The sequence below is a fragment of the Tupaia chinensis genome, unplaced genomic scaffold (assembly GCF_000334495.1).
Source record: "Tupaia chinensis unplaced genomic scaffold, TupChi_1.0 Scaffold144336_1, whole genome shotgun sequence".
In the NCBI taxonomy this organism is placed as follows: domain Eukaryota; kingdom Metazoa; phylum Chordata; class Mammalia; order Scandentia; family Tupaiidae; genus Tupaia; species Tupaia belangeri.
In genome coordinates, this window is record NW_006204194.1 from 1,067,217 (window position 1) to 1,085,177 (window position 17,961).

The 17,961-nt window shown below is 42.3% G+C and overlaps 2 protein-coding genes and 1 pseudogene across 3 annotated transcripts in view; all 3 read right to left on the bottom strand.

The window, feature by feature from the left end:
- LOC102488807 (zinc finger protein 211) overlaps positions 1-17,961 on the bottom strand; it is a 34,710-nt gene that overhangs the window by 15,233 nt on the left and 1,516 nt on the right. The window lies entirely within an intron of this gene.
- LOC102489222 (zinc finger protein 677 pseudogene) lies at positions 9,761-10,312 on the bottom strand (annotated as a pseudogene).
- The window catches only part of LOC102498484 (zinc finger protein 134), a 30,756-nt gene continuing 27,922 nt past the window's right edge, over positions 15,128-17,961 (bottom strand). For both annotated transcript variants that reach the window (XM_027767623.1, XM_027767624.1), the window contains one exon: positions 15,128-16,438. In XM_027767623.1, coding sequence (XP_027623424.1) covers positions 15,196-15,960 — 765 coding nt within the window. In that variant the 5' untranslated portion in view covers positions 15,961-16,438 and the 3' untranslated portion in view covers positions 15,128-15,195. The remainder of the gene's footprint in view (positions 16,439-17,961) is intronic.

The window sequence follows — 17,961 nt, forward strand, 5'->3', positions numbered from 1 at the left end:
GTCCGGGACGTGAACCGCGGTAGACTATGTGGGAGTTCAGTGACATAGCCATTACGCTAACTGCTGGTTCCCGTAGGATTTTTTTTTTTAATGGAGAGGTTTTTGTTATAGGGCATGTGTGCTCACTAGAGAGACAGAAAGTAAGAAATCACCCCCCAGGGAGGATGGCCACGCCGCAATCCCTTCTCCTCCATTCTCCTCTCAGAATCTTGCACACGCACCTGGCGTGAGTTTAAGCCACCGGATCCAGGACTCAAACCACGGTCAACTACATGGGAGTCCAATGACATAGCCATTACACCAATTGCTGATCCCAGGATATCTTTTTAATTAAAAAGAAGAAGATTGCAGAATAGGTTGTATAGTATGATGCATTTGATCTAATTATAAAGAAATACGGGATTAGCAAATTGCATAATGGTTACAGCACTGGACTTCCAAGTATTTGACTGCTGCTCGAGTCCCAGACCCAGTGGCTCAATACTCATACTGGGTATGCGTGAGTGCATGCCCAAAATCCTGAGAGGAGAATGGAGTAGAAGGGATTGTGCCATGGCCATGCCCCTGGCGAGTGATTTCTCCCTTTCTTTCTCTCTGATAATTGCATGCATCTTATAGCAAAATCTCTCTTGAGAAAAGAAAAGAAAAGAAAAGAAAAGAAAAGAAAGAAAAAAGAAAAGAAAAGAAAAGAGAGAAGAGAAGAAGAGAAGAGAAGAGAAGAAGAGAAAAGAAAAGAAATATGTATTTAATTACCTTTAAAAATGTAAGAATGGGACCAGCAGTTAGCATGGTGGTTAAGGTGCTGGATTCCCACATGGTCAGCTGTGATTCAAGTCCTAGACCTGGAGGCTTGAAAATTACAACAAATAAATAGATGAATAAATAAATAAATGTTTTTTTAAAATCTAAGAATAAAGCAAAAGCTTATATTAGTGATAACCTAGAGGGACAGAGACTTACAGGGTGTAAGAGGAGAAATGGACTGTTAGGCTTTTCTGAATTAATATTGTGTTATAGTTTTGAGTATTGGATAAAAATACATATTGTATATGATTATCTTATAATAGTTGTACAATAAAGAATTTAGCTTGTGTTAGCTAGTGGTATGGTGGATGAGGTGTTAGGTCCCACGTGGTTGACTGTGCAGTTTGAGTCCCAGACTTGACATCTTGAAAAACATGCTAAGTGTGTGTAAATGCACATGTGTGAGTGCCCAAAATCCTGAGAGGAGAATGAAAGAGAAGGGATTGTGGTGTGATTTTCCTCCCTGTATAGGGTGACTTCTCACTGTCCTTGCCCCCTGCAAGCGTATGCCCCTATAGCAAAACTTAAAAAAAAAAAAAAAAATTAGCGCCAGCAGATGGCAGAGTGGTTATGTCACTGGACTCCCACATGGCTGACAATGGTTTGAGTCCTGGACCCTGTGGCTTGAAAGTCACACTGGGCATGTGTGCATGCATGCCCAAGATTCCAGAAGGAGAAGGGATTGTGTTGTAGCCATTCCCCCTGGAGGGTGATTTCTCACTTTCCCTCTCACTATATCTGTCTTTTTCTGATGAACAAATGTGCCCTATGGTAAAAATCTCAAAAAGGGTGAGGGGAACTAGCAGATGGTGTAATGGTTTAATACTGGACTGCGATTAGTCAACTATGGTTTGAGTCTCGGAACCAGCAGCTTAAAACTCCTGCTAGGTGCATGTATGTGTGTGCCCAAAATCCTGAGAGGAGAATGGAGGAGAAGGGATTGTGGTATGGTCATCTCCCCTGCGGGGGTGATTTTTTGCTTTCTGTCTCTTTGTCTCTGTCTCTCCAGTGAGTATATGTACCCTATACCAAAAATCTCTCTAAAAAAAAAAAAAGAATTTAGTTGATATTTGTCCCCAGTTCCTGGAAAATGACTTCTGATCTCCTCAGTTTTTCCCAAATTATAACAGTGTTTTGTTATTCATAATGGGCCCTAATTGATAGTTTATGCTAGTGAGGTGACTCAGGCTTGGTCCCTATATTTATTGTGACAATAAGATGCTCAGGGTGGGGGCTAGCCATGTCAGAAAAAACAGTCATGTGACTAAAGGATTGGGGCTTTGAGCTTCAAGATATAAACCCAATCTCTAGGGAAGAAATTGAAGATTGAGTTCAACCAAATGGCTAGTGATTGAAGCAATAAGCCTACATAATGAAATAAAAACTTTGGTCAGATGAGCTATTCCCATACCTCATAGTTAAGGGAACCAGATCTCTCATGGCTGAGCATGGTTGGAATCCCATCTCTAGCAGCTTAAAAACACACTGGGTGCACGTGTGTGCATGCCCCAAACCTCAACAGGATAGAGAAATGGAGAAGGGATTGTGGCTTGACCATGCCCCATTGGGGGCTGCTTTCTCCCTCTCTGTCTCTATAAGCTCACTTGTCTTCTACACCGAGGTGCTAATGAGCCTCCCAGTTGTCAATACTCTGAAAATTGTTACTCTCTGTTTTTGGGAGGGTAATACATCTCTGAGGATAGCAAAAATTTTGCACTTAAACTCTCTCAGCCTCACCCTACACACCTCTCTCTTTGGCTGGCTGGGATATGTATACTTTGCAATAATTAAACTGTAACCATAGCTATAGAACTTTGGTAAGTTCTGAAAATCATTCTAGCCAATTATCAGATCTTAGGGTGGTCATGAGAATTCTAGAAATTGCGCTTTTGGCCCAACACTCACTGAAAAGCCAGAATCCATGTGCATCTGAGTGGCCCTAGCCCTGGCCCTTTAACTGGAAAGCCTCTGCCCCAAACCTCTCCTTCTGGGCCAACACCCAGCAAAAAGTCAGGTAGGAAGGTCTCTGTCTCTGTCCCTCTTCCTTTCTCTTGAAATTTTTGTATGTATATGTATATACATGTCTTTAAAAAATCTGTAGGTATTGTTTCTTGTCTCTAACCTCTCCTTTCTCTTGCTAATTTCAGAATCCATGTGCATCTTAGCTGTGCCTAGCCCTGCCCTTTTCATGCAGCACCCTAGTGCTCTGTGTGGTTCTTGTTTTGTTTTAGTTTTTGTTTTGCCTTAAAATTTTTTTCCCTCTTATTGTTTTGTTTTGTCTTTTTTTGGTGTGTGTGTGTGTGTGTGTGTGTGTGTGTGTGTGTGTCTTTTCCTTTGTTTCCTTTCTTTTACCTAACCTTCTCACAGTGCTTCTCAACTTCCACACATTTAGTGTCTAGGCAGGTCTAGGTGCATGGTAGCGAAATATCTGAATACTTTTAGGCTCAACCCCCACTGAATTGCTACAGAAAGGGATAAACTCATGTTTATAAATCTAAATTCAAATTCCTTTCTGTGGATACCATGTTGTAAAACACAGTAGTAGAGGAGAAATAGACATAGAAGTGCCTCACAGTAAAATGAAGCACATGAGTTTACAGTATCAGAAGTCTCTAACAGAATAGCAAAACATGAATATACCACCAAATGACTAAAAATCAGAGAAAAGAGTCTGGAAAGTGAGCAGCTGGGAGAAATATGGAGCTGCAGTGAACATGGCTCATCTCCTCCCATATGCCTCTGAATTCTTAGTTGAAACCCTGCAGCTCAGTCCAGGTGTTTTCTTTTGAGTTGTTGATAGGTTCATCAATTTATTAAAAAAAAAAAAAGAAAAAGCTTTGAAACAAATTTTTCTCCCTTCCTGACTCCTTTGCAACTGGATGTTTGTGAGCATTCTTATTTTGTGGTAGAAAAGTTATTTGCATAAGTTCAATAATACAATAGTATCTGTTGTCTTGCATCAGAAATTGAATTCATATTCTCTCTCTGTCTTTCTGGTGAGTGCACGTGCCCTATAGCAAAACAAACAAACAAACAAACAAACTTCTCCCCCCAAAATACACACACACACACACACATATGTATATGTATACTAACAATGTATATAAACATGTAGCACCTTAGTTTTTTTTTAAAAAATTCAAGAAACTTTATAAAAGTTTGTTTCAAAAATTATTTTATTTATTTATTTATTTTGAGAGGTTTTTGCTATAGGACATGTGCGCTCGCCAGAAAGACAGAGACAGAGAGACAGAAAGTGAGAAATCACACCCCAAGGGGGATGGCCATGCTGCAATTCCTTCTCCTCCATTCTCCTCTCGGGATCTTGGGCATGCATGCACACACGCCCGGAGTGAGTTTAAACCACTGGGTCTGGGAATCAAACCATGGTCGAATACATGGAAGTCCAGCGACATAACCATTATGCCAACTGCTGGTCCCTTGATTCACAACCGATCTTGAAGTATGGACAAAGCTAGAATCTAGTGACAAGTACATTGTAATTTTCTTCTGAAACATTTTTTCTCTCTCCATTCTCCCTTTTACTAAAGAGAGGTATAAACTAACTTATTTGCAAAAAGAAAGTTAGGCTAATCTCAACTTGGTCTGATATTTGTACAAAGCCCCCGGCGTGAGTTTAAGCCGCCGGGTCTGGAACTCGAACCGTGGTCGACTACATGGGAGTCCAGCGACACAGCCATTAAGCCAACTACTGGGTCCCTCAAAAATTATTTTTAAAAATGCAAGTGAAAATATGATATTCTACTTTTAAAGTTTATTTATGAGAGAGAGATATTTTTTTTTTTTGGAGGGGTTTTTGCTATAGCGTGCGTACACTCACCAGAAAGACAGAGAGAGCAAGACAGAAAGTGAAAAATCACCCACCAGAGGGGATGGCCATGCCACAATCCCTTTTCCTCCATTCTTCTCTCGGGATCTTGGGCACACATACACACACATGTGCCCGGCATGAGTTTAAGTCACCAGGTCCAGGACTCGAACCGCGGTCGAACATATGGGAGTCCAGCGACAGCCATTATGCTAACTGCTGGTTCCCAAGAGAGAATATTTTATAGGCTTCTGCCAAGCTTGGACCCTCTTGCTCCAGCCTCCCAGCTAACTAGGACAACAGGTGCATGTAACCAGCCTTAACCAAGGCACATGAGTGCCCTCCATCTCGTGCCACAGCAGCCTCGCCAAGATTTCTCTACTTTTTTTCCAGTTTTCCAGAGCATGTGTGCACTTGCCAGAGAGAGACATAGAGAGAGAAAGTGAGAAAGCATCCCCTCCCCAAGGGGCATGATCACACTGTAACCCCTTCATCTCCATTTCTCTCTCTTTTTGAGATTTTAGGCACATACACATAGGTACCCTGTGTGTTTCTCAAGCTGCAGCCTGGGACCTAAACCACAGTCAGCCATGTGGGATTCAGCCTCCTCCTTAATCACCATATCATGGGCTGGTCCCCAAGATCTGTTTTATTAACCTGTGTGTTGTCTGTGTGTGTGTGTGTGTGTGTGTGTGAAAGAGAGAGAGAGAGAATGCCTGTGGACTAGAGAGAATCATAATTATTATAAATGAGAATGAGATTATGAAGCTCCTTTTTGAAATACACTGCCTGGTAGGGTACAAGTATATCAAGATATTTTTTTAAGTCTCATATTATTTCTTCCCCAAATCTATCTTAATAAGATTTTCATTTCTATAAGTGACAAAAAAAATGCAGCAATCTTCTACTGCTGAGAGAAAGTTTGTCAAAAGACAAAATTATGACAAATTTATCTAAGTGACCTCAGTGGCTTGCATTTGTGATTCACGAATCCAGGTAGCATTTCCTTTAAAATTTAAAAAAGGTCTTCCCATGAGCTGAGCAGAAGGAGCTAAAGTGGTCTGTTCCAGGAGCTGGGTATTACCCCCTCTCATGGTTTCTTTCTTTTTAAAAATTATTTAATTTATTATCATCATTTCTCAATTTTTTTGGAATGGTGTTTTGTTTGTTTGTTTGTTGTTTGTTTGTTTTGCTATAGGGAGTGTGAGCTTGCCCGAAAGAGACAGAGAGACAGAAAACAGGAAATCACCTCCCGGGGGGATGGCAATCCCTTCTCCTCTATTCTCCTCTTGGGATCTTGGGCACACATGCACACACACCTGGCGTGAGTTTAAGCCACTGGGTCCAGGACTGGAACCACTGTCAACTACATGGGAGTCCAGCAACATAGCCATTATGCCAACTGGTGGTCCCCATCATTTCTCAATTTGCTATGGGGCATGCACACTCACTAGAGAGAGAAAAGAGAGTGAAAGTGTGAAATCAAGCTACCAGGTCTAGTATGCAAACCGTGGTTGAGTGAGAGTCCAGCATTTCAACCACCATGGCACCTGCTGGCCCCTCTCTTGGTTTCTTTTTTTTTATTATTATTAAATTTAATTAATTAATTTTTATTTGATGAGAGAGAAAGAGAGCAAAAGTGAGAAAGCAAGCCACCAGGTCCAAGACTCAAGCCACAGTTGGCCATGTGGGAGTCCATGACCTTCCAGCCCCTCCCCTGGTTTCTTTTTTTTTTTTTTTTGCAGAGATTTTCACTATAGGGCGCGTGCGCTCGCCAGACAGACAGAGAGAGACATTAGAGACAGAAAGCGAGAAATCACCCCCAAGTGGGGATGGTCACGCCGCAATCCCTTCTCCTCCATTCTCCTCTCGGGATCTTGGGCACGCACACACACGTGCCCGACGTGAGTTTTAAGCCACCGGGTCCGGGACGCGAACCGTGGTTGACTACGTGGGAGTCCAGCAACATAGCCATTACACTAACTGCTGGTTCCTCTCCTGGTTTCTTAAAAGCCCAGATAAACAACTTAGTTTCATTTTGGTGATGTGGAACTTTACCACAAGTGATCCATTTTGGTTCAATCTTTTGGGGCTTAGTATAGGAACTCAATCCAAGACAATGGCCTCCCGTAGCTTTTGTTTAAAATATTACACAGACTGCATTAGCACAGCATGGCCTCCCACTGAAAGGTAGGCATATACTAGCCACTGTCACTCAAACTTTCAGTGTGTGCTTGGCAGCTGAGAGTTTATCCTTGCTATCTGATCACTCATCACACATTTGTCCTGTTAAGTTCTTCAGTGTGAACCCTTTGAGGTTCTGTGTCTCTTTAACCAGAACAAGTGAGAACATTCCAGACAGAGCTGTAACTAAGAGCAAAGAAATGAGGGGTATCTGTAGAACAAGCAAACAGGACTGGTAATGTGCCTTGGTTCCCTCAGAACATCCTTCCTGCACACAGAAACATTTTTATGCCCAACACTACAAAACAGAAATACTTGACAGAGAACAGTTTTATACACAGAATACTGGATTTCCTATGTTTTCATTCTAACACTTTGCAACATGTCTGAAAAGAACACCACCCACTCCAGTGGCATACACCGTCAGGGCAGAGGGTGCATGGAGCTAGCTCAGAGGCATGCAGAAGTGGCGTTCAAACCTGAGATAAGTGTTTGCAATTCCAGTATTTCTTCTCTTTGCTGGGAAATGATTGTCATTTCACCTGCAATTTTAGTGATAGTGCCTGCATAAGGAGTGGAGATGATTTGTGAAAAACAGTTGTGAATTGTGTAGTGTTGAACCTCTTGTGTAAAAAGGATTCCAGAAGGAACAGCGGAAATAGTAAGGGGAGACCTTACCTGAAAATATGAAAAAGTCTGAGTAATGTCATATACCATGTCTTATCAGTGGTCTCTGTCTCCTTTCTTGTACAATCCAGAGGAATATTTTTATTAACTATTTTGTAAATGCAAGTTTTTTAGTAGCTCTAGACACATTTCTAAGAAGGAGGGAATCCTAACTCATCCCTTTTTTTTGGAGACATTTTTGCTATAGGGTGCATGCACTCACAAGAAAAACAAAGTGAAACATAGAGATGGCCACGCTGACCACCAGGTCCGGGACTCAAACTGCGGTTGACTACATGGGACCACAGCAACATAGCCATTATGTCAACTGCTTGTCCCCCCATCCCATTTTTAAAGTTTAAATGCTTTTTTAAAGAGATACAATCATTTACGGGTTCTTTTTCAGTATAACCAGAAAATAGTGGGATATTGACTTACAGGAGGCTTTAACTGTCTTTTGTGTCAGCTTAACATTCCACTGGTGGGGGTGGGTGGGTAGTTTTTATATCCTAAATACAAATCATAATAAATGGCAGTTTGGAGTCACAATCATGCATTTAATGTCTTGAATATTTTAAATTACATCTATTATGTTTTTTAGTAGTATTGTTTCCTAAAGAAAACCACTCTTTGATTGTTGCTCTCTCTGTCAAAATAGTGTGCACTCTGTAACAACTTTGGTGGTGGTAGTGCAGTTTTCCTAATAATTTTGTTAATGTGCTGTGAAAGGCTGGAGATTTGAGTATGTAGTATGTCGGACACTAAATTGTGATTTGGAAGACATTAGTACTTGATATCCTCTTAAGGAAAATTTGCCTACAAATTTGAAGCTGGAATGTCACTAGGATAACTTAAAAAAAGAATCATGAAGGGCCAGCAGGTGGTGTGGTGGTTAAGGGCGCCGGACTCCCACATGGCTGACTGCAGTTCAGGTCCCGGACCTGGAGGCTTGATTTCTTACTTGCCATCTCTCCTTCACTCTGTCCCTTCCTGGTCAAATTAAAATAAATAAAGAAGGTTAAATAAAAAAATTATTCTTCTTTAAATAAAAATAATCACAATACTTGGCTTTTTTAATTTTTGGTACGTATGTTAAGAATTGAGTACAAATTGAAATGTCTGCACTGGTCCTTGACACAACCAATAAATCTAAATTACAAAAGAAAAAAAGGTAAAAGCCATAGAAGCAAAATAAACAAACAAAACCTAAAAAAATCCCTGTAAGCCTTGGGACCAGCAGTTAGCATAATGGCTATGTTGCTTGACTCCCATGTAGTTGACCACGGTCCGTGTCCCGGACCCTGTGGCTTAAAACTCACTCTGGGCGCATGTGCATGCATGCCCAAGATCCCGAGAGGAGAAAAGAGAAGAGATTACAGCGTGGCCATCCCCCCTGGGGGATGATTTCTCACTTTCTGTCTGTCTCTCTCTCTGACAAACGCACGCGCCCTATAGCAAAAACCTCTCAAAAAAAAAAAAAAAGCAAGCCTTGAGTCATGCGAGAGCAGTTTATAAAAGCCAAAAAAGCGAGTTATCAGGGAGGATAGTTATAATCAGTGAGGAGGAGGCACCTATGGGTCAGGTCATGGAGAAAGGAAAATGACAAAGGCTGATCTGAAATGGAGGTGCTCATGCTTCAACACTAAGTATACTGTGACTGAAGCATGAGACAATGAATGGTTAAGAGTTCAGGGGACCTGGGACCAGCAGTTAGCATAATGGCTATGTTGCTGGACTCCCATGTAGTAGACCACAGTTCGCGTCCCGGACCCGGTGGCTTAAACTCACGCTGGGCACATGTGCGTGCGTGCCCAAGATCCCAAGAGGAGAATGGAGGAGAAGGGATTGTGGCATGGCCATCCCCCCTGGGGGTGATTTCTTGCTTTCTGTCTCTCTGTCTCTGTATGTCTGGCGAGCGCACGCACCCTATAGCAAAAACCTCTTAAAAAAAAAAAAAGAGTTCAGGGAACCAGCTGATGGTGTAATGATTATGTTGCTGGACTCCCATATGGCTGGCGGTGGTCCAATTTCCAGAACTGGAGGCTTGAAACTCATGCCAGGCACATGTGCATGTGTGCCCAAAATCCCAAGAGAAGAATGGAGGAGGAGTTGTGGCATGGCCTTCCCCTGGGAGGTGTGATTTCTCACTTTCTGTCTCTCTGTGTCTCTGTGTCTCTCTCTGATGAGCACATGCCCCCTATAGCAAAAATATCTGTGTAAAAAAAAAAAAAAAAAGAGTTCAGAGCAGTACAAATGAATAGGGAATATGTACAGAGCTTCAGCAAATACTGTGTACCTTCTGTGGATACTTCTCTTAGTCCATGGGATGTATCAGTGCACAACAAAGCAAAATCTGTCCTCTTGAAACTGGGCAAGTTTTATTTATTTTTTAAGGAAAAACGGGATTTATTATGTTGTTGATCTTTTCTACGAGTCAGGTTTTTGTTATAGGTCAAAGGTACTCTGGCGTAATTTCCTGCATTACATCCCCACTGGTTGTCAAACTTATGCGTATTTTTCCAGACTTCCTTGGGGTCAAAATCCCTGATGCCATGGCTTTCATTTTTTTTCCCCAATAATACCAGATGGTTTAACTCTCCTTTACTATTGTCTTCTTTTGGTGATAATACCTTGCTTGCAAATCCAGCAGAAATATTCAGGGAGACCAGGTTCCTGTAGTTCTCCAACATGACATCCCTGTACAAGGCCCTCTGAGCAGGATCTAAGCATTCCCACTCCTCCTGAGAGAATTCTATGGCTACATCTCTGAATGTAAACAGCCCCTGGGAAAGAGCCATTCCCTCTTTTTTCTTTTCTCTTCCCCTGGGCTTCTCAGGTAAGATTTGTCCCAGAGCACCAGCAACCCGTCACAATCTCTGTATGTCTTTTATTTATTTTTTGGTAAATATTGTGTAAATAGCTGAAGGAAAGGTGATAAGCATTAACAATGGTACTAAGTTACATAGTAAATTATAATGTGATGTGTTCTATGGAAAAGAAGAGCATGGTTTGAGTGAGGAAAAGGATGGGATTTGAATCAGTTAAGATAGTAAATAGTAAATTGGGGTCACAGGATGGCACAGTGTTAATGCCAACAGGCTCACATGGGGAAAGATCCTGGGTTCACACCCCAGCACTTCCCTGAGCATGCCATGCACATGTGCTTGCCCAACATCTAGGCTGGCTGAGACTGGGGGTGGATTTGGAGTGTGTTTCTTTCTCTCTCAAATAAATAATGAATAAACTTCTATTTTAATTTATTTTAGAAGTTTTTGCCTTAGAGCATTTGTGCTCACTGGAGAGACAAGACAGACGCAGTGAGAGGTAAAGTGCAAAATCACCCACCCTCCAAGGGGGATGGCCACATCACAATCACTTCTCCATTCTCCTAAGATCTCGGGCATGCATGCACATGGCGTTAATTTTTTTTTCCCTTTTATATCATTATATATTTGTAATTATTTATTTTTAAATTATTTTAAATAATTTTTAAAAGAATTATTTTATTTATTTATTTATTTATTTATTTGACCAGAGAGTGAGAGCAAGAGCAAGAGGGAGCGAGAAAGTGAGAGAGCAAACTGCCAGGTCCAGGACTCGAACCATGGTTGACCACGTGGTAGTCCAGTGCCCCAATCACCATTTCACCTGCTGGCCCATATACATTATGAATATGTGTGTACACACACACACACACATATTCATACATATTTTATATGTATTTTTATATTTACATATATATTTTTAATCTCTTCTCTAACACACATTTTACTATAATTAGTAATAACACTTGTTTAAAAAAGTATCTTCAGGTTAGGGACCAGCAGTTGGCATAATGGCTATGTCACTGGACTCCCATATGTAGTTGGCTTAGGGTTTTGTCCTGGACCTGGTGGCTTAAACTCACACCAGGCGTGTGTGCATGTGCCCAAGATCCCAAGAGGAGAATGGAGAAGGGATTGCAGTGTGGCCATCCCCTCTGGGGAGTGATTTCTTGATTTTTTTTTTTCTTTTTCTTTTTTGAGAGGTTTTTGCTATAGGGCACATGTGCTTGCCAGAAAGACTGAGAGACAGAAAGCGAGAAATCATCCCCTGGGGGGAATGGCCACACTGCAATCTCTTCCCCTCCTTTCACCTCTTGGGATCTTGGGCACGCACACACACATGCCTGGCGTGAATTTAAGCCACTGGGTCCAGGACTCGAACCATGGTCAACTACATGGAAGTCCAGCGACATAGCCATTACACTAACTGCTGGTCCCCGATTTCTTGATTTCTGTCTATCTTTCAAGAGAGTGCACGCGTCCTGTAACTAAAACCTCTCAAAAAAATATCCCCAGCTAAATGTCCACATAAAGTCTTATACATGAGTATTTTTAGTAGCTTTCCTTTTAGTATTTAGAAATGAGGAACACCCAAATGCCAAGTAAGATAAATGGATAAACTATGGTGTATCTATACAGTAGAATGCTACTCAATAAAGAAATAAGCTATTCACATGTACAACCTGGACAAATCTCAAAATATGGTTATATTGCATGACAGACAGCAGACAAAAAAAAAGGACACTTTATAGACTATCATACAATTCTAGAAAAGGCAATTTTATCTATAGTGATTTTTTTTTTTTCTGAAGAGACTTTTGTTACAGGACATGTGCGCTCACCAGAGACAAAGAGACAGAAAGCAAACAATTGTCCCCACAGGGGGGATGTCCATGCTGCAATCCCTTTTCCTCCATTGTCTTCTCAGTATCTTGGACATGCATGCATACCCACCTGGCAAGTTTTAAGCCACCAAGTCCAGGACTCGAACTGTGGTTGACTACATGGGAGTCTAGTGAAATAACCATTATGCCATCTGCTGGTCCCTCTATAGCAAAAATTAATCAATGACTACCTGGTTATTGAGGGGAGTCCTAGGAAGGGTAATGAGAGCAGTTATGAAGGTGGGCAAGATAACACAGGCATGTATCAAATTTACCAAATTGAAAAAAAAATTGCCAAATTGTACACTTAAGTATATGCAGTGTATTCCATGATTACACCTCAGTGAAACTACAAAAATGATTACATTTAGAAATCTGGGTCTTGGGACCTGCAGATGGCATAATGGTTACGTCATTGGACTCCCATGTAATCAACAGTGGTGCAAGTCACAGACCTGGTGACTTAAAATTCATGCTGGGTGTGTGTGCCTGTGTGCCCAAGATCCTGAGAGAAAAATGGAGAAGGGATTGCAGCATGGTCATTCCCCTAGGAGGGATTTCTTGCTTACCATCTCCAGTAAGTGCATGTGCCCTACAGTAAAAATCTTTTTTTTTTTTTTGGAGAGGTTTTGGTATAGGGCTTGTGTGCTCACTAGAAAGAGAGAGAGAGAGACAGAGACAGACAGACAAAAAAAAAATCACTCCCCGGGGCGGGGGTGGGGTGGGGTGGCCACACTGCAATCCCTTCTCCATTCACCTCTCAGGATCTTGGGTATACCGGGACCAGGACTTCAACTGCAGTCAACTACATGGGAGTCCAGTGACATAGCCATTACTCCATCTGCTGGTTCCAGCAAAAATCTCTTAAAAAAAAAACCTGGGTCTTCACTGCTATTGGAAAACTATATGACTAGACATCAATAAGTTAGTTACTTCAAAGGCCATAGAAAGATCACCTCTTCCTCAGCAGCAAGAAAAACTGGCAACCAATAAAAGTCGTTTCTAAGTCACCAGGAACTCTGATCACAAAGTTACATCCTTTGACCACAGTATTTCTCTAAACTCCAGGCTTCTGACTGTGGAGCAAAAATTATAGGTAGAGTCTGGTGACACAAATCCAGGAAAGCTACACTTTTTGCTGCCAGTAATCTTGGCTCTACATGTAACACAACTCTGGAGGTCCTGAGAACTTGTGTACACTCTGATCCCCTATAACCATGTGACTGGAATATCTGTGGGTATTTTCACAACAGGTACTTCCCTTCTAGTTTGCTGTAGTCTCCCCCAATCCCAATTAGTCATACTGTTTCTGTGTTTTCTTTCCCTCCTGCCACATTAGGTCTTATAGCCAGTGACCTGTGTATTCAACTCTGTCCTTTAGGGAACATGGCCACTGCATAGGTCCTGAGGAACTGCTTCACCTCAACGGCTGGTGAATATGTGACTTATGCCGAAAACAAGACACCTAATCCATGCTGCTCCCAAACAAACTGACAGCATCAACATACTCAAGGTGATATATGGGCTCAAATTTGAAATCTAATCATGCCACAGACTGAATTCTTACCTATGAAGCTTCTGTCAGCAATGAAAGTTAACACCAAACTGGACTGGGGACCATTCTCCACTAACCCACTGTCCCATCCCAACTGATGCACACAAAGTTGGAGGCCCCCATAAAGTACTAACCTCTTCAGTTTGGCAGAGTTTGTCTTCAACCCACTTCAGACACTGAAAAGAACTGCCAAGATTAAAGATGCATTGAAGTACAAAGTCTTTATTATCATAAAGCAGAAAAACATAATGTAAGTATGTTCCCAAGTAGAACTTGGGAGGCTAGAAAAATCCATCACAAGTATCACACAAGACCAAAAATGTCCATGAAGAAAATAATTCTTCTCTAAAAACCACCAGAAGAACACAACTCAGGCCCTTTAGGCTAAAGATGGGTCATATCCACACCTATACCAGTCAGAGGGGAGTGAATGAAGAACACCAACGAACAAAAGTGTCTCATGATTCCCTCCAAAAATTGGAGACAATACGAAGTCCTGTCTTCCTTGAGGATGTTGGGTTGGCTAGGCTGGTAGAGTTAAAATGGTTTCAGCCACAGGGATTACAGTAACATAACTCCCATAAGGAACAGGAACAAGTTACAAAGTGCAACACAGCCCCTGGCGCTCATACATTTCTCCAATGTAAATGTCCAGATAAATTTAATATCTAACTAACAAGTCTTGTTATAGTGAAAGCACTCCTGGGGACAAGCAGATGGCATAATGGTTACATCACTAGACTCCCACATAGTTGATTGCAGTTTGAGTCCTGGATCTGGCGGCTTAAACCTCATGTAGGCATGTGTGCATTTTGTGCCCAAAATCCCAAGAGGAGAATGGAGAAGGGATTGTGGCATGGCCATCCCTCCAAGGGGTGACTTCTCGCTTTGTTTCTCTCTCTCTCTCTCTCTCTCCAGCAAGAATATGTACCCTATAACAAAAATCTGTTTAGGGACCAGCAGTTAGTGTAATGGCTATGTTGCTGGACTCCTACATAGTCGACCATTCAAGTCCTGGACCCGGTAGCTTAAACTCCTGCCAGGCACGTGCGTGTCTAAGATCCCAAGAGAATGGAGAAGGGACTGTGGTGCAGCCATCCTCCCTGGGGGGTGACTTCTTGCTGTCTCTCTGGCAAGCGCACACACCCTATAGCAAAAAAACTCTCAAAAAAAAAAAAAAATGCGCTCTTCAGCTAGCTCATGGCCTGGTGGTTAAGTCAGCTGGATCCTGATGATGAAGTTTGAGTCCTGGACCTGGCAGTTTAAGAAACACATGGTGCAAGTACATGCATGCACAAAATCCCAAAGGGAAGAAGAAATTGAGAAGGGATTACAGTGTGACCATGCCCCATAGGGGGTGCTTCAATTCTAACTCCACCTGTCTCTCCCCAGTGAGTGCACATACCTTCTGGCAAATTAAAAAAAAAATTGAAAAAAAAAAAATCACTCCTAAAGCCTGCCTGCAGTGTGAACTTTCTGGTGCCGAATGAGGTGGGAGCTTAAGCTATAGGCTTTTCCACATTCACTGCATTCGTATGGCCTTTCTCCAGTGTGAACTCTTTGGTGTCGAACAAGATGGGAAGTTCTAATGAAGTCTTTTCCACATTTGCTGCACACAAAAGGCCTTTCACCAGTGTGAACCCTCTGGTGTGCAATAAAGTCAGAGCTTCTACTAAAGAATTTCCCACATTCAATGCATGCAAAAGGCTTTGCCTCAGTGTGTATTCTCTGATGTTTAATGAGGGTGTATTTGTGACCAAAGGATTTCCCACAATCACTGCAATCATAAGGATTTTCTCCAGTGTGAATACTCTCATGCTGAACGAGTGTGGATTTATGCCTGAAGACCTTCCCACAATTGTTGCACTTATAAGGCCTTGCTCCATTGTGAACTCTCTGGTGTACAATTAGGTTGGAGTGATGGCTAAAGTATTTCCCACATTCACTGCACTTATAAGGCATTTCTCCAGTGTGGATTCTTTTGTGCTGAGTAAGGTTGTCTTTTCGACTGAAGGTTTTTCCACATTCATTACACTCATAAGGCCTTTCTCCAGTGTGGATTCTTTGATGCTGAACAAGTGTGGCTTTGCGGCTGAAGGCTTTCCTACATTCACTACATTCATAAGGCTTTTCTCCACTATGGATTCTCTGGTGCTGGACAAGTGTATCTTTGCGGTTGAATGCTTTATCACATTCACTGCACCTGTAATGCATTTGTCCCACATGAAAGGCCTTCCCACTTGAGTGTTCCTGAGAGTCTTCCTCTTGCTATGGATGGCCTTCTGCCGATGACTACCCAAATTGGCCTGGAAGTCTTTTTGCTCTTCTTCATATATAAAGAATTTCTCTGACAGATGAGGTTCTTCACAAACTCTCTAGTTCTTCACAAATGAGGCCTTGCCTTTGTCTCTTAAGAATGTCTCTACAGAATTGTAATGCTCCTGGTGCTGATAAAAGTTTGCACTGAACCAGAATTGTTTCCCACATGCACCACATGAGTAAGGTTTCAGTCCACAATGTGGTCCCTGGGGTTCAGGAAGAGGCAAAATGTCTTTCAAGACAGGGCCACATGTGTCACAAGTATGAGCTGCTTGGACAGATAAACCTGTATTGCAAGTACTAACACTTGACACTCCTACAGAAATGCTTTGCTCAAAAGGTGCCTCTTCATCCTCCACTCCACGGGAATAACCTAAAAGCAAAAAAAAAAAAAAAACAAAAAAAACCAAAAAACTGTTCATGGTAAATACTGTTAACTGGTAAGAAGAGGCAACCCTATCACAAATGTGTGTCTAGTATATACAGGATTGAATCCACAGGGTTGTTAGCAGGACAGAGCTAAGATCCGTTTAAAGAAAGGGCTACTAGGGAACTCCCACGTGGGTGATCATGGTTCATGTCCCGGACCCGGTGGCTTAAAACTCACGCCAGGCACGTGTGTGTGTGTGCCTAAGATCCCGAGAGGAGAATGGAGAAGGGATTGCGGCGTGACCATCCCCCCTGGGGGGTGATTTCTCGCTTTCTGTCTCTATGTCTCTATGTCTCTCTCTGTGTGGCGAGCACACACGACCTATAGTGAAAACCTCTCCAAAAAAAAAAAAAAAAGGGGCTACTACATAGTACTGAAATGTAAGAGTCACAGAAAGGAGGTCTCGGAAGGGACAAAGACTTAAGAATGGGGAATACTGCAAAGAGAAGAGGCAATCAGGGTCTTGGCTGGCAGATGCTGATAGAAGAATACTATGTAGAAATGTGACCCAGAAAAATCTGATTAAAAATGTAACTGGTTTTCAAGAACTATATAAGGATATGTACACATTTACAACACATTAATATAATGCAATATTGGAGAATATTGCAAAGGAGTAATAGAAAGCCCTACCAGTGGGAAAAAAACAGCCCTGGGTCAGAAGTCAAAAGGTATCCAGAATAAGTAGGAAAAGATAGAAATTAAGAGGGTCTGGTTCCATGGCCTGGTGGTTAAGGCAGCTGGATCCCACATGGCAACAGTGCAGTTCAAGTCCCGGGCCTGGCTGCTTAAAAAACATGTTGAACAGGACCAGCAGTTGGCCTAATGGCTATGTCGCTGGACTTTGATGTAGTCGACTGTGGTTCGAGTCCCAGACCAGGTGGCTTAAACTCACGCTGGGCACGTGTGCATGCATGCCCAAGATCCCATAAAGGAGAATGGAGGAAAAGGGATTGTGGTGTGGCCATCCCCCTGGGGGGTGTGATTTCTTACTTTCTGTCTCTCTGGCAAGTGTACACGCCCTATAGCAAAAACCTCTCAAAAAAAAACATGCTGAGTGCATTTGCATGCATCCCTAAAAATGGAAGAGAAGGAACTGCCATGTGACCATTCCACAGTTGGGGAAGAGGTTTCTTTCTCCTCACCCTATTTTTCTCTGGTAAGTGGATATACCCCTTAGAAATAAATAAAGGGTAGAAATAAGGATGGTCACTGACCGTGATGACCCTGGCACTCAACAGTGGTGGGCAAATGGGACCAGTAGTTAGCGTAATAGCTATGTCACTACTCCATGTAGTCAACCGCGGTTCGCGTGCCGGACCCAGTGGCTTAAAACTCACGCCGGGTGCGTGTGCGTGCTTGCCAAGATCCCAAGAGGAGAATGGAGGAGAAGGGATTGTGGCATGGACATCCCCCCCGGGGGTGATTTCTTGCTTTCTGTCTCTCTGTCTCTGGCGAGCACAGGC